This window comes from Eschrichtius robustus, chromosome 3 (genome assembly GCF_028021215.1).
Source record: "Eschrichtius robustus isolate mEscRob2 chromosome 3, mEscRob2.pri, whole genome shotgun sequence".
In the NCBI taxonomy this organism is placed as follows: domain Eukaryota; kingdom Metazoa; phylum Chordata; class Mammalia; order Artiodactyla; family Eschrichtiidae; genus Eschrichtius; species Eschrichtius robustus.
In genome coordinates this window covers 88,425,407-88,446,389 of record NC_090826.1, presented here as the reverse complement: position 1 = coordinate 88,446,389, position 20,983 = coordinate 88,425,407, and the positions used below count along the sequence as shown (strand labels likewise).

The 20,983-nt window shown below is 38.8% G+C and overlaps 1 protein-coding gene and 1 long non-coding RNA gene across 2 annotated transcripts in view; one reads left to right on the top strand and one right to left on the bottom strand.

Annotated features, from left to right (window-relative positions):
* The window catches only part of LOC137762441 (uncharacterized), a 36,686-nt gene extending 34,207 nt beyond the window's left edge, over nucleotides 1–2,479 (top strand). The window contains exon 8 of the long non-coding RNA XR_011073549.1: nucleotides 1,300–2,479. This is a non-coding gene — a long non-coding RNA (uncharacterized lncRNA). The remainder of the gene's footprint in view (nucleotides 1–1,299) is intronic.
* The window catches only part of SLC35A3 (solute carrier family 35 member A3), a 44,644-nt gene extending 24,323 nt beyond the window's left edge, over nucleotides 1–20,321 (bottom strand). The window contains 2 exon segments of the mRNA XM_068540392.1: nucleotides 20,050–20,111; nucleotides 20,114–20,321. Coding sequence (XP_068396493.1) covers nucleotides 20,050–20,111; nucleotides 20,114–20,321 — 270 coding nt within the window.
* Nucleotides 20,322–20,983: the final 662 nt, after the last annotated feature.

The following is a 20,983-nucleotide window of genomic DNA, read 5'->3' as shown; positions in this document are numbered from 1 at the left end:
TCAGTCTCCTACATTTTTTTCCTCTTACCGCTGAATTCCCCTTCTTTTATCCTTTCAGGTGTTGCCAATCCTCTGGTTTCCAGATTATTCTTTGTTTCATAAAAATTTCCTATCCAAGAAACTTTTATATCAATAATAAGAAACTGTTAGGTTCTTTCACAAATGGAGCCTCATTCAGTTTACTGTCAAAAAGTCATGAACCAGTCAACAAATTACTACCCGTGTTCCATTAAAGACCCCAATTACTAAGCTCCCTAAACCCACTTGGAGTTCAGTGAGGCTCTCAGATTTACAGCAGTGTGAAAGAGACAGGATGCTTAGATGCTCCACTTTTACCTTAACAGCTAAGACCTGAAAAATGTATTCTTCCTGATCACTAGAGTAAATGGCACTATTTCATTCGGATTGCTTTCCTTTGTTTTCGTTTGTTCTGGTTTCTCTAAAAAGACATTTATTATTTTATTTACTTTAAAAAAGTAGTATATTCTTAGTGAGAAAAAAATTAATAAACTTAAAAATTATATTAATAAGTAAAAATTTGAACCATAATCTCACCACTCAAAGACATCTAATGATATTTTGATATAGATTCTGTCAATTTTTCTTAAGTTTTTTGGAAATCCCTAAACTCAAGGATGTTAGCAGCAAGGTAAAATAAAGTACCTAGACCATTTCATATTCCCACTGAAAGGATTTCAACAACTTTTGGGGATTCTTAGTTATACAGAAACTAGTCTTGTAATCACAAAGTTCCAAATTCTCCTAAAAAATAATAGATCTTTCTTGAGGGAAAAAAATGGATTTTAAAAATACAATAAAGTACCAAGAATATAACAAACATCCATGATTCTACCACCCAGAATTAACAAGTGTCAATCTTGTCACGTTTGCTTACCTTTCCTTTTTTAAAGGAATAAAACACTACAGTTAAAGTCCCCTTTAAGCCAAACTCTAAGTCCTATTCCTTTTCCCCTCCCCTATTATCATGCATTTGGAGTATGTATTTCAGTGCACTTTTAAAATTTTATACACCTATACAGAAATATCTGTAACCCTAAATATTTTAATATACATACATGGTATCAAACTGTATACATTATTCAGCATCTTCCTTACTTTATTCAGCATTGTCTTGCTGTCTACATTGATATACAGACCTAGTTCATTGCTTTAAATAACTCTATATTATTCCAACAAATAAGCAGACCTTCTATTTACCCATTCTCCTACTGATGAATATTTAAGATCCTTTCTTTTCCTTTTAAAGATTTATTTAAAAGTTTTCTTTAAAATTTTCAGGATTAACCAAGATGGCGGAGTAGAAGGACGTGCTCTCACTCCCTCTTGTGAGAACACCAGAATCACAACTAGCTGCTGGAAAATCATCGACAGGAAGACACTGGAACTCACCAAAAAAGATACCCCACATGCGAAGACAAAGGAGAAGCCACAATGAGATGGTAGGAGGGGCGCAATCAGAGTAAAATCAAATCCCATAACTGGTGGGTGGGTGACTCACAGACTGGTGAACACTTATACCACAGAAGTCCACCCACTGGAGTGAAGGTTCTGAGCCCCACGTCAGGCTTTCCAACCGGGGGGTCCAGCAACGGGAGGAGGAATTCATAGAGAATCTGACTTTGAAGGCTTGTGGGATTTGATTGCAAAACTTCAACAGGACTGGGGGAAACAGAGACCCCACTCTTGGAGGGCACACACAAAATAGTGTGCACATCAGGACCCAGGGGAAGGAGCAGTGACCCCGGGGGAGACTGAACCAGACCTACCTGCTAGTGTTGGAAGGTCTCCTGCAGAGGCGGGGGGTGGCTCTGTTTCACCGTGGGGACAAGGACACTGGCAGCAGAAGTTCTGGGAAGTACTCCTTGGCGTGAGCCCTCCCGGAGTCTGTCATTAGCCCCACCAAACAGCCCAGGTAGGCTCCAGTGTTGCGTTGCCTCAGGCAAAACACCCAACAGGGAGGGTACCCAGCCCCACCCATCAACAGTCAAGTGGATTAAAGTTTTACTGAGCTCTGACCACCACAGCAACAGTCAGCTCTACCCACCACCAGAACCTCCCATCAAGCCTCTTAGATAGCCTCAACCACCAGAGGGCAGACAGCAGAAGCAAGAAAAACTATAATCCTGTAGCCTGTGGAACAAAAACCACATTCACAGAAAGACAGACAACATGAAAAGGCAGAGGGCTATATACCAGATGAAGGAACAAGATAAAACCCCAGAAAAACAACTAAATGAAGTGGAGATAGGCAACCTTGCAGAAAAAGAATTCAGAATAATGATAGTGAAGATGATCCAGGACCTCAGAATAAGAATGGAGGCAAAGATGGAGAAGATGCAAGAAATGTTTAACAAAGACCTAGAAGAATTAAAGAACAAACAGAGATGAATCATACAATAACTGAAATGAAAACTACACTAGAAGGAATCAATAGCAGAATAACTGAGGCAGAAGAACGGATAAGTGACCTGGAAGACAGAATGGTGGAATTCACTGCTGCGGAACAGACTAAAGAAAAAAGAATGAAAAGAAATGAAGACAGCCTAAGAGACCTCTGGGACAACATTAAATGCAACAACATTCGCATTATAGGGGTCCCAGAAGGAGAAGAGAGAGAGAAAGAACCAGAGAAAATATTTGAAGAGATTATAGTCGAAAACTTCCCTAACATGGGAAAGGAAATAGCCACCCAAGTCCAGGAAGCGCAGCGAGTCCCATACAGGATAAACCCAAGGAGAAACACGCCAAGACACATAGTAATCAAAGTGGCAAAAATTAAAGACAAAGACAAATTATTGAAAGCAGCAAGGGAAAAACGACAAATAAAATACAAGGGAACTCCCATAAGGTTAACAGCTGATTTCTCAGCAGAAACTCTACAAGCCAGAAGGGAGTGGCATGATATACTTAAAGTGATGAAAGGGAAGAACCTACAACCAAGATTACTTTACCCGGCAAGGATCTCATTCAGATTTGATGGAGAAATCAAAAGCTTTACAGACAAGCAAAAGCTAAGAGAATTCAGCACCACCAAACCAGCTCTACAACAAATGTTAAAGGAATTTCTCTAAGTGGGAAACACAAGAGAAGAAAACGACCTACAAAAACAAACCCAAAACAATTAAGAAAATGGTCATAGGAACATACATATTGATAATTACCTTAAACGTGAATGGATTAAATGCTCCAACCAAAAGACACAGGCTGGCTGAATGGATACAAAAACAAGACCCATATATATGCTGTCTACAAGAGACTCACTTCAGACCTAGGGACACATACAGACTGAAAGTGAGGGGATGGAAAAAGATATTCCATGCAAATGGAAATCAAAAGAAAGCTGAAGTAGCTATACTCATATCAGATAAAATAGACTTTAAAATAAAGAATGTTACAAGAGACAAGGAAGGACACTACATAATGATCAAGGGATCAATCCAAGAAGAAGATATAACAATTATAAATATATATGCACCCAACATAGGAGCACCTCAATGCATAAGGCAACTGCTAACAGCTATAAAAGAGGAAGTCGACAGTAACACAATAATAGTGGGGGACTTTAACACCTCACTTACACCAATGGACAGATCATCCAAAATGAAAATAAATAAGGAAACAGAAGCTTTAAATGACACAATAGACCACATAGATTTAATTGATATTTATAGGACATTCCATCCAAAAACAGCAGATTACACTTTCTTCTCAAGTGCGCACGGAACATTCTCCAGGATAGATCACATCTTGGGTCACAAATCAAGCCTCAGTAAATTTAAGAAAATTGAAATCATATCAAGCATCTTTTCTGACCACAAGGCTATGAGATTAGAAATGAATTACAGGGAAAAAAAACATAAAAAACACAAACACATGGAGGCTAAACAATACGTTACTAAATAACCAAGAGGTCACTGAAGAAATCAAAGAGGAAATAAAAAAATACCTAGAGACAAATGACAATGAAAACACGACGATCCAAAACCTATGGGATGCAGCAAAAGCAGTTCTAAGAGGGAAGTTTATAGCTATACAAGCCTACCTAAAGAAACAAGAAAAATCTCAAGTAAACAATCTAAACTTACACCTAAAGGAACCAGAGAAAGAAGAACAAACAAAACCCAAAGTTAGCAGAAGGAAAGAAATCATAAAGATCACAGCGGAAATAAATGAAATAGAAACAAAGAAAACAATAGCAAAGATCAATAAAACTAAAAGCTGGTTCTTTGAGAAGATAAACAAAATTGATAAGCCATTAGCCAGACTCATCAAGAAAAAGAGGGAGAAGACTCAAATCAATAAAATTAGAAATGAAAAAGGAGAAGTTACAACGGACACCGCAGAAATACAAAGCATCCTAAGAGACTACTACAAGCAACTCTATGCCAATAAAACGGACAACTTGGAAGAAATGGACAAATTCTTAGAAAGGTATAACCTTCCAAGACTGAACCAGGAAGAAACAGAAAATATGAACAGACCAATCACAAGTAATGAAATTGAAACTGTGATTAAAAATCTTCCAACAAACAAAAGTCCAGGACCAGATGGCTTCACAGGTGAATTCTATCAAACATTTAGAGAAGAGCTAACACCCATCCTTCTCAAACTCTTCCAAAAAATTGCAGAGGAAGGAACATTCCCAAACACATTCTATGAGGCCACCATCACCCTGATACCAAAACCAGACAAAGATACTACAAAAAGAAAATTACAGACCAATATCACTGATGAATATAGATGCAAAAATCCTCAACAAAATACTAGCAAACAGAATCCAACAACACATTAAAAGGATCATACACCACGATCAAGTGGGATTTATCCCAGGGATGCAAGGATTCTTCAATATACGCAAATCAATCAATGTGATACACCATATTAACAAATTGAAGAATAAAAACCATATGATCATCTCAATAGATGCAGAAAAAGCTTTTGACAAAATTCAACACCCATTTCTGATAAAAACTCTCCAGAAAGTGGGCATAGAGGGAACCTACCTCAACATAATAAAGGCCATATATGACAAACCCACAGCAAACATCATTCTCAATGGTGAAAAACTGGAAGCATTTCCTCTAAGATCAGGAACGAGACAAGGATGTCCACTCTCACCACTATTATTCAACATAGTTTTGGAAGTCCTAGCCACGGCAATCAGAGAAGAAAAAGAACTAAAAGGAATACAAATTGGAAAAGAAGAAGTAAAACTGTCACTGTTTGCAGATGACATGATACTATACATAGGGAATCCTAAAGATGCCACCAGAAAACTACTAGAGCTAATCAATGAATTTGGTAAAGTTGCAGGATACAAAATTAATGCACAGAAATCTCTTGCATTCCTATATACTAATGATGAAAAATCTGAAAGAGAAATTATGGAAACACTCCCATTTACCATTGCAACAAAAAGAATAAAATACCTAGGAATAAACCTACCTAGGGAGACAAAAGACCTGTATGCAGAAAACTATAAGACACTGATGAAAGAAATTAAAGATGATACCAACAGGTGGAGAGATATACCATGTTCTTGGATTGGAAGAATCAATATTGTGAAAATGACTATACTACCCAAAGCAATCTACAGATTCAATGCAATCCCTATCAAATTACCAATGGCATTTTTTACGGAACTAGAACAAATCATCTTAAAATTTGTATGGAGACACAAAAGACCCCAAATAGCCAAAGCAGTCTTAAGGGGAAAAAACGGAGCTGGAGGAATCAGACTCCCTGAGTTCAGACTATACTACAAAGCTACAGTAATCAAGACAATATGGTACTGGCACAAAAACAGAAATATAGATCAATGGAACAAGATAGAAAGCCCAGAGATAAACCCACGCACATATGGTCACCTTATCTTTGATAAAGGAGGCAAGAATATACAGTGGAAAAAAGACAGCCTCTTCTATAAGCGGTGCTGGGAAAACTGGACAGCTACATGTAAAAGAATGAAATTAGAACACTCCCTAACACCATACACAAAAATAAACTCAAAATGGATTCGAGACCTAAATATAAGACCGGACACTATAAAACTCTTAGAGGAAAACATAGGAAGAACACTCTTTGACATAAATCACAGCAAGATCTTTTTTGATCCACCTCCTAGAGTAATGGAAATAAAAACAAAAATAAACAAATGGGACCTAATGAAACTTCAAAGCTTTTGCACAGCAAAGGAAACCATAAACAAGATGAAAAGACAACCCTCAGAATGGGAGAAAATATTTGCAAATGAATCAACAGACAAAGGATTAATCTCCAAAATATATAAACAGCTCATTCAGCTCAATATTAAAGAAACAAACAACCCAATCCAAAAATGGGCAGAAGACCTAAATAGACATTTCTCCAAAGAAGACACACAGATGGCCAAGAAGCACATGAAAAGATGCTCAACATCACTAATTATTAGAGAAATGCAAATCAAAACTGCAATGAGGTATCACCTCGCACCAGTTAGAATGGGCATCATCAGAAAATCTACAAACAACAAATGCTGGAGAGGGTGTGGAGAAAAGGGAACCCTCTTGCACTGTTGGTGGGAATGTAAATTGATACAGCCACTATGGAGAACAATATGGAGGTTCCTTAAAAAACTAAAAATAGAATTACCATATGATCCAGCAATCCCACTACTGGGCATATACCCAGAGAAAACCGTAATTCAAAAAGACACATGCACCCCAATGTTCATTGCAGCACTATTTACAATAGCCAGGCCATGGAAGCAACCTAAATGCCCATCGACAGACGAATGGATAAAGAAGATGTGGTACATATACACAATGGAATATTACTCAGCCATAAAAAGGAACGAAATTGAGTCATTTGTTGAGACGTGGATGGAGCTAGAGACTGTCATACAGAATGAAGTAAGTCAGAAAGAGAAAAACAAATATCGTATATTAATGCATGTATGTGGAACCTAGAAAAATGGTACAGATGAACCCGTTTGCAGGGCAGAAGTTGAGACACAGATGTAGAGAACAAACGTATGGACACCAAGGGGGGAAAACCGCGGTGGGGTGGGGATGGTGGTGTGCTGAATTGGGCGATTGGGATTGACATGTATACACTGATGTGTATAAAATTGATGACTAATAAGAACCTGCAGTATAAAGAAACAAACAAACAAAACAACTAATACTAAACTTTCATTGGGCTATTTGTATGGAAATATGTTAATATAAATGTTTCAGACATTACATGAAATTTCTAAAAATCTTATATGTTCTGGTATAATGTTATAAGTCATAATTCTAGTTATTACTTTAAAATGTATATCTCAGAAATAACTAAATTTCCTTGTCAATTGCATTATTATGAACTTTCATCAAATCTTTAACTGTGGTCATTTTTAAGTCTTTTGTCATTTACAGACAGTTCTGGGTGTACTCTGATGCTTTTGCAAATATGTTCCTATAAAAGGGTTTCATCTTCAAGGAATTCATGGTGAAGACTCTGACAAGTACAGGTTTCTGGTAACTGACTGTACTGCTGAACTGAATGAATAAGCATTTTCAGAACTCTAATGAAAAACTGATGAACTCATAAAAGTGCTAACAAAAGATCAAGATGAAAAAAAAATTAATTACATGGGACTGAGTGAACTGATGAGGATAATTATAATTTTTGTGACTTTCTGTTTGAATTAAAAAAAAAAAAATCCCACAAGGACTCAGAGGCAAAGAATATACAAATCAATTTTCACTGCAAAGTAAAGGAGCTGTTACAGTGGAGGATTACTAGACTGAATGTCAATATTATGACGTAGTATGAGTGTGTTTTGTGTTTGGTAATTGCAATCATTGTTGCTTTTGTTGTGGTCATCCATTTACAATGCTTGGTGTCAGTCTATTTATCTCCTGTAAAAATAAAATACAGTGAAAAAAAAAAGAATCCGCCTGCCAATGCAGGGGACACGGGTTCAAGCACTGGTTCAGGAAGATCCCACATGCCGCGGAGCAACTAAGCTCGTGCGCCACAACTACTGAGCCTGTACTCTAGAGCCCGCGAGCCACAACTACTGAAGCCCGCACACCTACAGCCCGTGCTCCGCAGCAAGAGAAGCCACCGCAGTGAGAAGCCCATGCACCACAACGAAGAGTAGCCCCCACTCACTGCAACTAGAGAAAGCCCACACGCAGCAATGAAGACCCAACGCAGCCAAAAATAAATAAATAAATTCATTAAAAAAAAAAGAAATAGACAACTAGATAGCAAGATAAAAAATCCATGAACAACCCAAAAAGGTGACAAAGTATCCCCATTAACTCCAGAATACAAGGAGATGGGAACAGATTACCGATAGCCGTAAGACCTAGATGTTTTCGGCTTCCATTTCGGGGGAAGCAGCGGGAAAGAGCAGACGTCTCTCAGACCTAAGAATAGGGGAGTCCCCACACCGTCAACAGACATTCGCTAAAAGTGCAGAATGCCCATTTGAGAAACTGAGAGACTGTGCCCAATCCAATAGGAGTGCAAACAGCCTGCAGATAAGGACTGGAGGGACCGGAACGGACCAGCCCCCCTGAGCTCTCAACATGGACTAGTCATGACTCCATTCATAACAGAAGAGAAACAATAAGATATGAATAAAAATTGAGGACCGAGACAATAGAGATGAAGGAAGGAGAAGGTCCAGCTTCATTCCACAGGCAGAGTCTCTTGATACGGTGGAGAGATGGCTGAGGGCATCTATAAGCCTACATTCTCACAACATATGATTCAAGGGGGAGAGACCTTCTATGTCCTCGTGTCCTTAGAGCAAATCTCACGGAAGATTGTAATTGGCTCTGCTTCATTCCACTAAATTACTGTGCTGGGTGAGTGGCTAGTCTGATTAACCGTCATAGGTCAAGTGCATCTCACTGTGATGAAGAGATGTCACTGACAGCCCCACTTGGACCACCTGGAGAGGGGAAGTCAACTTTGACAAAGAAAAGAATGCTGCTGAGGAAACAGTATATATCTACCAGGGAAGAAGAGGTGAGCCTGCAGACAATATGTAAGGTACAAATGTACATAATGACAATGTAAGAGAGATTTGTTTTTATTAACAATTCCCTGCAGCTCTGCTCGATATTTCAATGGAGCACCACAGTGGCTCTAACCTGTTCCCTCCTCTACAGTTTTTAGAAGTTGGGCTCTCTCCCGTATCTCTCTCCCTAACTGCGACTGCTCCAACCAGCAAACTGTGGATGAGGACAGAAAGGATAAAGAGTTGCCATTTGGGGAGCTGATGTTGCATAACTGAAAATGGTCTTTCTCAGGTTATCCTTCAGAAACGATCAGTTGCTCAGAAAAGAATTAAGTACCCACTCTGTGCTCAGGATGGCCATAGGCACTGAGGATACCAACGAGAGCAAAGGAACAGCTTCTTTCTTCGAAGGTCTTAAACTTTACTTGGGGGTTGCTATGCACTGAATGTTTGTGCTCCCCAAATTTGTATGCTGAAGCCCTAATCCCTAATATGACTGTATCTGAAGGTGAGGCCTTTGGGAGTTAATTAGGTCATGAAGGTGAAGCCCTCGTGATCATTCATGAGTAAGAAGAGATACAAGAGAGATTCTCTTTGTCTGTCTCTCTCTCTCTCTGTCTCACTGACCGGTTATATCTTCTGCACGTGAAGTTACAATAAACCAGCAGGAGGGCTCTCACCAGACATCGAATTTGCCAGCACCTTGGTCTTGGACTTCCTACTCTCCAGAATTGTGAGAAATAAATGTTTGTTGTTTAAGTCAAAAAAAAATTTTTTTTCAACAAGTAGCTCCTAAATATTATATAAGCTACAAATATTTCAAGTCATTTTGCTAAAATTTAATATTGTATATGATTTCTTAGGTCTCTTCCAATTCTAATACACACACACACAATTTTATTAAAGTAATTTCAATTTTTTCATCTAAAAGTGTCTCAATTTTTAAATTGTAAACTTTGAGTATACACACAGTAATAAATAACATATATAATCATTAACTATTGTAAAATTATTAGTGTATAATTATTGCATAATAATAATGTATAATTATAATTTTTGTGTATGTGTGTATATACTATAATCATACTTATTCGATACAGTCACACTGCTAAAAGTACTTCTAAAAGTCCTCTGCACAGGAATATTTCAGGATTTGGTTAGTCACTATAAAAGATCTTGTACTTGCTTTCCAATCATTATTTTTCTCCTGAATTGTTAGATAAGTGTGATATTTACAAAGTTGAATTTTATTATTTTTAAATCCCTTCTCACCTCTTGAAAGAAAAATGTACAACAAAAACTTCATTCATCTAATAAGCTCCATTCATTTGGATTTGATGATGACTTGGTTAGAATTGTGTGCAAAAAATATTAGTAAGCTTATTAAGAGTTCAAAAAAATTCTCAGTATTTATTACTCTTAAGGGGGAAAAAAAGGTTTTTAAAACATGCTAGAAGGTATAATTTAAGTACATTTGATATGCTAATTACATATCCCTCATTTCCATTAAAGTCGCTCCCTAAGATCCTTGCCTTTACAGTGCTTTGTCAGCCAATTCTGAGTTACTTTACAGGCCTTAAACATTTAAAAAATATACATTACATAAAGTATATGTATCATTAATGCACACTACTACTACTTCCACCCTTATATTAATCAGGGTTAGTGAGAAATTAGTTGTTTATATACCACCATTATTGCACTAGATATGCATTAACTAAGTTCTGAAATATTCAAAACACTATATACTAATAATTTCTATTTATCTTTTCAAACAGAGATAGGTACTTGTAGGTAAATCTGAAAATCAGTCTTGGCTACATTATATCCAATAGGTTACATGTATAATCTTTAGGTCTGTGTATGAAGCCCATTATTCTACTGAGACAATAATATCTGTATTTTGCTGTTATGTCTTCAGTCACTAAAAGTTCCACAAAACTAAATCTTTAGTCAATGTCTTTAAATTGTAATAAAATTTATATAGAGAGATTGGTTCAAGATGGTGGAGTAGAAGGCCATGTGCTCACCTCCTCCTGCGAGAGCACCGAAAATGACAACTAACTGCTGAACAACCATCAACAGGAAGACACTGGAACCCACCAAAAAAGATACCTCACATCCAAAGACAAAGGAGAAGCCACAGTGAGATGGTAGGAGGGGTGCAATCACAATCAAATCAAATCAAATCCCATACCCACCAGGTGGGCGACCCACAAACTGGAGAACAATTATACCACAGAAGTTCTCCCACTGGAGTGAAAGTTTTGAGGCTCGCTTCAGGCTTCCCAGCCTGAGGGTCTGGCAACAGGAGTAGGAATCCCCAGAGACTCTGACTTTGAAGGCCAGCAGGATTTGATTGCAGGACTTCCGCAGGACTGGGGGAAACAGAGACTCCACTCTGGGAGGGCACACACAAAGTCATGTGTGCACCAGGACCCAGGGAAAAGGAGGAGTGACCCCATAGGAGACTGAACCAAATCTACCTGCTAGTGTTGGAGGGTCTCCTGCAGAGGCAGCGGGCAGCTGAGGCTCACTGTGGGGAAAAGGGCACTGGCAGCAGCAGTTCTGGGAAGTACTCATTGGCATGAGCCCTCCCAGAGAGCACCATTAGCCCTGCCATACAGCCTGTAGGCTCCAGTGCTGGGTTGCCTCAGGCCAAACAACTAACAGGGGAGGGAACACGGCCTCACCCATGAGCAGACAAGTGGATTAAAGTTTTACTGAGCACGGCCCTGCCCACCAGAGCAAGACCCAGTCCCTCTTAGATAGCCTCATCCACCAGAGGGCAGACAGCAGAAGCAAGAACTACAATCCTGCAGCCTGCAGAATGAAAACCACAATCACATAAAGTCAGACAAAATGAAAAGGCAGAAGATTATGTCCCAGATAAAGGAACAAGATAAAACCCCAGAACAACTAAATGAAGTGGAGATAGGCAACCTTCCAGAAAAAGTATACAGAATAATGATAGTGAAGATGATCCAGGATCTGGGAAAAAGAATGGAGGCAAAGACTGAGTAGATGCAAGAAATGTTTAACGAAGACTTAGAAGAACTAAAGAACAAACAAACAGAGATGAACAATACAATAACTGAAATGAAAAATACACTAGAAGGAATCAATAGCAGAATAACTGAGGCAGAAGAATGGATAAGTGACCTGGAAGACAGAATGGTGGAAATCACTGCCGCAGAACAGAATAAAGAAAAAAGAATGAAAAGAAATGAAGACAGCCTAAGAGACCTCAGGGACAACATTAAACACACCAACATTTGCATTATAGGGGTCCCAGAAGGAGAAGACAGAGAGAAAGGACCCGAGAAAATATTTGAAGAGATAATAGCTGAAAACTTCCCTAACATGGGAAAGGAAACAGTCAACCAAGTCCAGGAAGCACAGAGAGTCCCAGGCAGGATAAACCCAAGGAGAAACAAACACACAGAGACACACAGTAATCAAATTGACAAAAATTAAAGGCAAAAAAAATAATAAAAGCAATAAGGGAAAAATGACAAATAACATATAAGGGAACTCCCATAAGGTTATCAGCTGATTTCTCAGCAGAGACTCTGCAAGCCAGAAGGGAGTGGCATGATATATTTAAAGAGATGAAAGGGAAGAAACTACAACCAAGAATAATCTACCCAGCAAGGCTCTCATTCAGATTTGACAGAGAAATCAAAAGCTTTACAGAAAAGCGAAAGCTAAGAGAATTCAGCATCACCAGACCAGCTTTGCAACAAATGCTAAAGGAACTCCTTTAGGCAGGAAAGAGACTAGCAACTTAAAAAAAAAAAAATTTATATAGATTTTTAAAGACTACTAAGTACCTAAGTAATTCTGCAAATCAATTTTCCTTCTATTATAAAAACAAAAGGTTAAATTTCTAATTTAAGATTTTTAGAGTGAGCTATATTTACATTTTCTAAACATTAGTTCTGAAATATACTAAGTGTAATATTATAATCTATTTCAGGTTAATGACACAATAGAGTACATATGAAAACACACACATTTTAAAGTGCTATGCAAATATAAATTCACATTACACTAGTCAGAAACAGCTATTGGTATAAAAACAAACCTTTTAAAGTTTTTCCAAGTACATGAACAGAAAAAGTAATGCTGACCTCAGCTGCAATTTTTTGTTCATTATCTTCCATGATGCCAAAACTTTAAAACTGCAACCTATAACTGTGTGCTAAATAATGACAAAATTCATCACAACTGGCTTTACTTCTGACACTGGCATTTATATATCTTCTTGCCAAACTATCTCAGAAGTAGAGACAGTATTCCCCAAAAGTAGCAACAATATGTTGTACTTGAAGTCCATAATAATCCTGTGGAAAACCCAAAATCTTATTTATAAAAGTGAAAGAAATATGAATTAAAGGTACTTTACATTATTGATATAGTCAATTTTGTTTCTACAATAAGAATAATAACCTCCACTAAGTTAGTGAACTTAAGTTCACTCTTAAGTGCTTTAGAAAAGCAAAATCCTGCTTGATAACACTTAACAACTGACTCTTTACATTCTATGGTTCCTATTACATTCTAAGTTAAACAACTTTTTATTGTTTCTCCTTCCTTTTCTTCCTCAAGGTGTCAGGTACCTGTTTACAAAAGACAATATCACTTGTATGTAAGTTACAGTACTGTCAATTTTTAACTTGTTCTTTTATAGACTGCAGAATTTCCACTCCTACATTCAGATAAAATCAATAGTACTCAAATATTTCTTCAACTTAACAAACATAAAACCTATTTGCATTCTGATTTTTAGATTATAAATTGTTCAGTATTATTGTACTCTTTACATAATGTCAATGACTGGGAAAACATAAAGACCTAATAAATATAGCCCTAAGATCCCCTTCTAATGTGAGGTGCCATGTAAAAACGTACTCCTTTCTCACCCTCTCATTTCCCCACCCCTGTGCTATTCTGCTCAACCACTTTCTGCTATGGTCTCTTCCCACCACTTACAGCTAAAGGCTGATGTTATAGGTATTCTACGAAGAACAGAGACTACTGTACAATCCAGGTAGGATCTGTAGGGTAGCAAAACTTGTCACGCCAAAATATCTCTTTGGCATGTGGGTTATTTCAAGCTGGAAACAGTGAAGGCCCTAAAGACTCAGCAAGATCTTTGACCTTTCCCCTAACTGATAAAAAAAAAAAAAAAATTAGATAGAGGGCCTGTTCCCACAGTATCACCAGAGATATCTGCAAAGAATTAAGAATATGGGCTATGTGTGGTGGAGGGAAACTCTAGACAGAGTCTAGAGATCAGAGTCCACTCTGTGTCCCACTGTCTCTGCATGGCCCAGCAACATTTATTTACCAAACTTTTGCTTTTCCATCTCCATGTCAATTGCTTTCCTCCCCTTTGAAGCCTCAAACCACTACCCCCAACATCCTCTCTTGTCTTTAGCTGCAGATGGTATGTGAGGGTTTCAGCCATTTTAACAAGTTACTCAGTTTTCCTGGGTCTCTCCCATGTATACATGTTATTAAACTTTTGTGTGATTTTTCTCCTCAATCTGTCTCATGTCAATTTAATTCTTAGACGGGCCAGAAGAACCTAGAAGAGTAGAGGAAAAATTCCTCCTCCATGACAGGTCCACAGGCACTAACCATTAGTAAAGTTTCAAGACTCAGGAGATGCGGGTCAGAAGTAGAAAATAAAGGTATCACACAATTCACCATCAATATTTAAATACTAACTATGGTCAGGAACTATGGTGAGCACTGGATACACAATGATGAACAAAACAAATATAATCTGTTTCTTCATAGAGCTTATCCTCTAGCATGGAAGACACATATTATTCAAATAATTTAAGGAACAGTATAAGGGTGTAAACTGATATGACATAGGAAAATATCATAGGGAAATTATGGTCCTTGTATTATTACTGTATCAACTTGGTTAAACGCAAACACATTTCCGCAAATCCCCTTCTCTATATGGTGCCAGGTCAGAATTGGCTAAACACAAAACCTGCACAAGATCTGGAAGGCAGAAGTGAAGCAAGAGCCATTACTCCAGATGATTCTCAGTTAAATGTGGTGAAACAGAAACAAAGGTGCCGGCAGGTTCCAGTTATCCTCCCTTCCCTGCTTTAGGTCAACTCTTCCCAACTGCTGACCCTACTGAGCAACAGGTCCTAATCCTTAAAACCTGTAAATGTTACCTTATTTGGAAAAGGGAATTTTGCAGATGAAATTAAGTTAAGGATCTTGAGACGGGAAAATTATTCTGCATTAGCTAAGTGAGGCCTAAATGCCAACATAAGTGTCCTCATAAGAGACAGAAGAGGAAAATACAGATACTCAAGAGAAGAAGGCAATGTAAAGATGGAGCAAAAAGAGATTTGAAGATGCTGGGCTTGAAGACTGGAGTGATGCACCCACAAACCAAGGAATGTTGGCAGCCACCAAAAACTGGATGAAAAAAAGGAACAGATTCTCTCCTAGAGCCTCCAGAGGGAGCATAGTCCCTCTGACACTTTGATATCAGCCCAATGATACTGATTTTGGATTTCTGGCCTCCAGAACTGTGGGAGAATACATTTCTCTTATTTTAAGCAACCAAATCTGTGGTAATTTGTTACAGTAGCCCCCAGAAACCAATACAAGCATCTGGGTCTATACTGAAAAAATGTAATTGGTCCCCAGTCCATGTCTAGTCAGGAAGAATGCATTTAATACGTGTGGGAAGAAGACTGGTTAAAATTAAGTTTTCAGTACTCAAAAGAATTAATAAGTTATCAGGAAAACTGGATTATACTGAAAAGTGCATAGAACAGTTCCTGGCACATAGTATGTGCTAAAAAATTTTTTTTTAAAAATAAATGCCAAACTCAGTAACAAATCAAGGATACCAAAAAAAATGAGATATTAGTCTAGTGATCATCCATCAGGGAAATCTGAAGCCCATTCACTTTAGCCCAAAACTAAATGATTAATAATAACATTTCTTAGGGAGGGTGGGAGGGAGGGAGACGCAAGAGGGAAGAGATATGGGAACATATGTATACGTATAACTGATTCACTTTGTTATAAAGCAGAAACTAACACACCATTGTAAAGCAATTATACTCCAATAAAGATGTTAAAAAAAAAGAGAAACCAAAAAATAACAATAATAATAACATTTCTATAGGGAAGGTAAAGACTTGACCAACATTACAAAGTAATTCTACTACAGCTGATTTTAGAAAACATCAATTTCTTTGCTATTTTAAAGAACATAAAGGCAAAAGGAAGTACAGATGATATTTTTATTAGTCTGTTTTTATAACCTGAAATAGTAAGAGTAGGTAATCAGAGATAAAGGTTATAAGCTAGAAATTAATTTCCAGTTTTGTTTTCTGTCCATATTTGATTATTCTCAAATTGACTCCTTTAAACATGATTTACTGTCCAATTTCAGGTATACTACATGTGTCAAAACATGCCATCTGAAATATATCTACCTATATGCAGAAAGTCAAACATAATTATTCTATAAGATAGTATTGATTCTTAAGCAGTAACATTAATAATAGGGTTCTAGCATTTTCTAACAATTTTTTATATGTTTATTAAAATGTACTAGGGTAATCAAGAATAATGTTTAGCTATTTATTTAATTCAGCCTGAGGATAAACCTTTAAGATAAGGGGCCTTAAAATATTTTTCTTTACAGCCTTCACAAATGGTAAAAATTTTAGAAAAATGTATTTATCAGTGAAAATAATTTAACTGAAACTTAATAAAACACATAAAATGAGCTGTTATTTATTTATGGCCTGACAAACTGTCAAGCATTTTAAAAGTTTTAAAAATCCTAGCTGTTAACTGTGCTTGGGTAATTAATGAAAGATTACCACACTCCCCTAAGGACAAAATTCCACTATTAAAATTCAAATCCTTTCTAAACCTGAGAGTGCAACCACTCCCAAGTAAACCTATAGTCTTAGAAGTTTATATATACTATGGGCTTATTAACTATATAGAATATGAATACATTTTAGTTTATTTCTTGTTTTTTTGTTTCCAAATGTTTTGTTTTTTAAAAAAATTTTTTTATTGACGTATAGTTGATTTACAACGTTGTGTTAGTTTCTGGTGTATAGCAAAGTGATTCAGTTATACTTATAGATATTCTTTTTCATTATAGGTTATTACAAGATATTGAATATAGGTCCCTGTGCTATACAGTAGAACCTTGTTGTTTATCTATTTTATACATAGTAGTTTGTAATCTGCTAATCTCAAACTCCTAATTTATCCCTCCCCCCACCTTTCCCCTTTGGTAACCATAAGTTTGTTTTCTGTGTCTGTTGAGTCTGTTTCTGTTTATGAATACATCTCATGCCCTGCTTCCTAACTGATGGGGACAGCCTTCAGACTCTTCCAACTCTAAATCTATCCTGCATACAGCAGATATCTTAATAAAATGTAGATCTGATCACATGCCTTCCCTAAGTGTGAAGTTAAACTGACTCCCTACCAAATAGAAGATACAGTACAAACTCCTTCACTTAAAACAGCCCCTCATAATCTGGCCCCAACCTAAATTTCCTGTCATAAAATATTACTGATCTCAAACAGTTGTTCTTCATGCATCCTTTGAACAAATATCCTTCATAAAAAAAGAAAAAGCAAACAAAAAAACCTCCTTTTCTTTATCTGTAGAACTTCTATATATCCTACAGACCTCACAATACAAGACTCCTCTCAGTGAAGCTTTCCTAAGTCTTCTAAGTAAACTGAAGCCTTCCCTCTACTATACTCCCATGCCATTTTGCAGGTATCTTTCATAATACCAAACTAATTTGTTGACATTTATTCATCATTGTATTTCCTTACCAGTGCCTGTCACATATTAGTCATTTACTCTAGTTGGATTTATAAAAGAATAAATAAAACTCCACAATATGTAAACTCTCTGAAGGGAAGAATGATTTCATCAATTAAGTCTCTCTGTATATACATAAAAGACAAATGCACGCTGAAACTGGTTCTCATTAAATATTTTCTAATAATTGCAGCTTCACAAGAGAAGTTAAATTAATGAAATAGCATTTACTGAGCACCTTCAACCCATCAGACATTGTGCTAGGTGCTTCACAGGCATCATCTCATTTAAATCTCATTTAATCTGTAAAAGGAGGTACCACTCATTTTTCAGATTGAAAAACTGAGGTACTTCCCTGGTGGCGCAGTGTTAAGAATCCGCCTGCCAATGCAGGGGACACAGGTTCGATCCCTGTCCGGAAGATCCCACATGCCGTGGAGCAACTAAGCCCGTGCGCCACAACTACTGACCCTGTGCTCTAGAGCCCGCGAGCCACAACTACTGAGCCTGTGTGCTACAACTACTGAAGCCCATGCTCCTAGAGCCCGTGCTCCACAACAAGAGAAGCCACCACAATGAGAAGCCCGCGCACTGCAACGAAGAGTAGCCCCCGCTCATCACAACTAGAGAAAGCCCGTGCACAGTAATGAAGACCCAACACAGCCAAAATAAATATATAAATTTACTTTTAAAAAATTATTATGTTGTACACTGGAAACTAATACAGTTATATGTCAATTACATCTCAATTTTTAAAAAGTTTTTAAAGAAGGAGGTCGCATTAAAGAATAAGTATAATTTCTACGAAGATGGTAAGGAAGGCCTTCCTTGCAGGAAGAAAGGATGTAAACAAAGACCAAGACAGGTAGGCATAGAACATGTTCAGAAACTACATTTCAAAGTAACTACTATGGTTTAGCTAAAAAATAGAATATGTGGGATAAAGTAATTTTTTAAAAAAGAATGAAAGGGACATGTTGATCTGATTGGAGCCATGGACAGCTACAAATTTTGACGAGTTTTGGATACTACCCTAAATAATTTTAAATTTATTCTGGATTCAATAGAGAGTCACCAAGTATTTCTGAGGGAAAAGAATACACAATACCTCTGGCTTTAAAAAGCAATATGGAGGGGAGTTATTGGAAGGGAGACAGGCTGAGGGCAGCAAGTCCAGCCACCGCTATAGCGCAAGTAAGAAGAGGAAAGAGAAGCCACGTTCAGCACAGGAATGAAAAAGGGAAGAAGAAAATTGAGATGCTGAAAAAGTAGAATCAATACCTGGGAGGAAAGTTTGGACCAAAAGTGTAAATTTAGAAGTCATGCCTTTAAAGGAAACAACCTGAGTTTACCAGTGAAAATAAGTAAGCGCACGAAGTGAGAAACTGTACCAAATTTCATATTTAACTACCAAAGTTTAATGTTGATCGAAAACAAAAAACTTAACTCTGGTTCCATTTTCAAATACTACATGTAACAGAACATAATAAAAGATTCAGTCTTCTACCATAAAGTACTGACACGTGTTTTACTAAGCAAGGCCCAGTACTACATTTAATATTATTATCCTTTAATTCATTTGAACCAGCGTTCCCCGGAGTTTAGTTGGTTTAAATAAATGTTAATTAAAATCCTCCCTTCCTAAACACTCAGAATCCTCTCCCAACAAACACACCTGTTCTGATAGGAATCCCACCTGGCCTCAGACAGCCCTTGCCTATGTATTAACCTTACCAAGGACTGCTTTTCCATTTTTTTTAAGTCCCTGCGGCTTCTTCATCGCAGGGCCCCCGTCTGGTGGCTCGGTACCTGCCACAGGGCCACACACCGAGCAGGAGCTCCGGGGCAGCTCGCTGACAGAATGACCGCCAGCCTGGCCCTCCGGCCGCGATTCCCCACGCCCCAGCCTCTAAGGCACACACTGCGGTTTTCATTCGCTTGACACACCCCTTTCCCCGGGCCCTTTTTTCCTCCTCCACCCAGCACATTCCTCACGTATTCCCTCGGACTTAACAACGTGTCACTTCATCCACTCCCACCCCTACTTAGCTAGTACTTAAGGTCTTCCACACCGTCCCCTTCACTCAGACGGATTTCACATCACTGCCCTGGCCGGAGCCGCGGTCACCGGCCTCCCCGTGCCCGCAGCCGCCCAGGAGCGCGCCAGACTCACCTCCCGCGCGGCTCGGCAGGCTGCGCGCACTGGGGGCGGCGGCTCCGCTCCGCCGGGACCCCAGGCTGCGGCGCCCGCCGGGTCCCCCGCGACCCCTGAAGCGCAGCGGCACCTGCTCCCGCCGCCGTCTCTGCCGCCGGCCCGGTGCGGCCCAGGCGTTTCCGGGTTCCCGCGGTCCAGTCCCCCAAATGCTCCGGCTTCCTCCTCGGCCCGGGCGAACACCGTTCCCGGCTCCGCTCTGGTGGCCCCAGCTCGGCACTGGCCGGCTCCATCCCGAAGGCGAGGCACCCGGGCGGCCCCGCGGGCGACCCCCGGTGCCGGCTTCACTGTCGTGTCACCGCCCGGGGCAGTGCCTCCTGCTAGATGTGTCCTGAGGGGACCTGGCGGACGGAGTAACTCCAGCGGCGGGCCTCTGCCGGGCTGCCAGGTGGCGGAGGGCGCCAGGGTGTCATACTGAGAAAGTAAAGTCAAACTCCTTTGGGGCAAAGGACCCTGAGAGGGAGTGAGGAGGTGGATTCGGGAAGGAAACAGACCCGCTTCTAAAAATGACTGTCACTGACAGTGAAAACCAACGAGATTCGCTGTGGCGCAGGCTGCCACCCAGTCATCTGGAAAGCTTGTTCGGTTGGAAACGACCAATTCTCCCACCCTGGCTTAGACCCTGAGGCTGAGCCGCGCCCAAAGCAGCGCCGCCAAATAGTAGATAGAGTAGGATTGTCCCTTTCCTCTTAACACAATGCCGCTATGAATTAAGCCTGTGTCTCTTTATATTGCAAGTGATTAAAACTACGTCCAAGAAAGACAAACGGAGAGAGAGCAGTAAAATAAAATTAAATAACTGTGTTAGAGTAGAATAACTGGCTTTAAAATGTTCTGTAACATGATCTTGAGAAATTCCCTGGATGGTGGAATATATATCAGATCTTAATGTTTG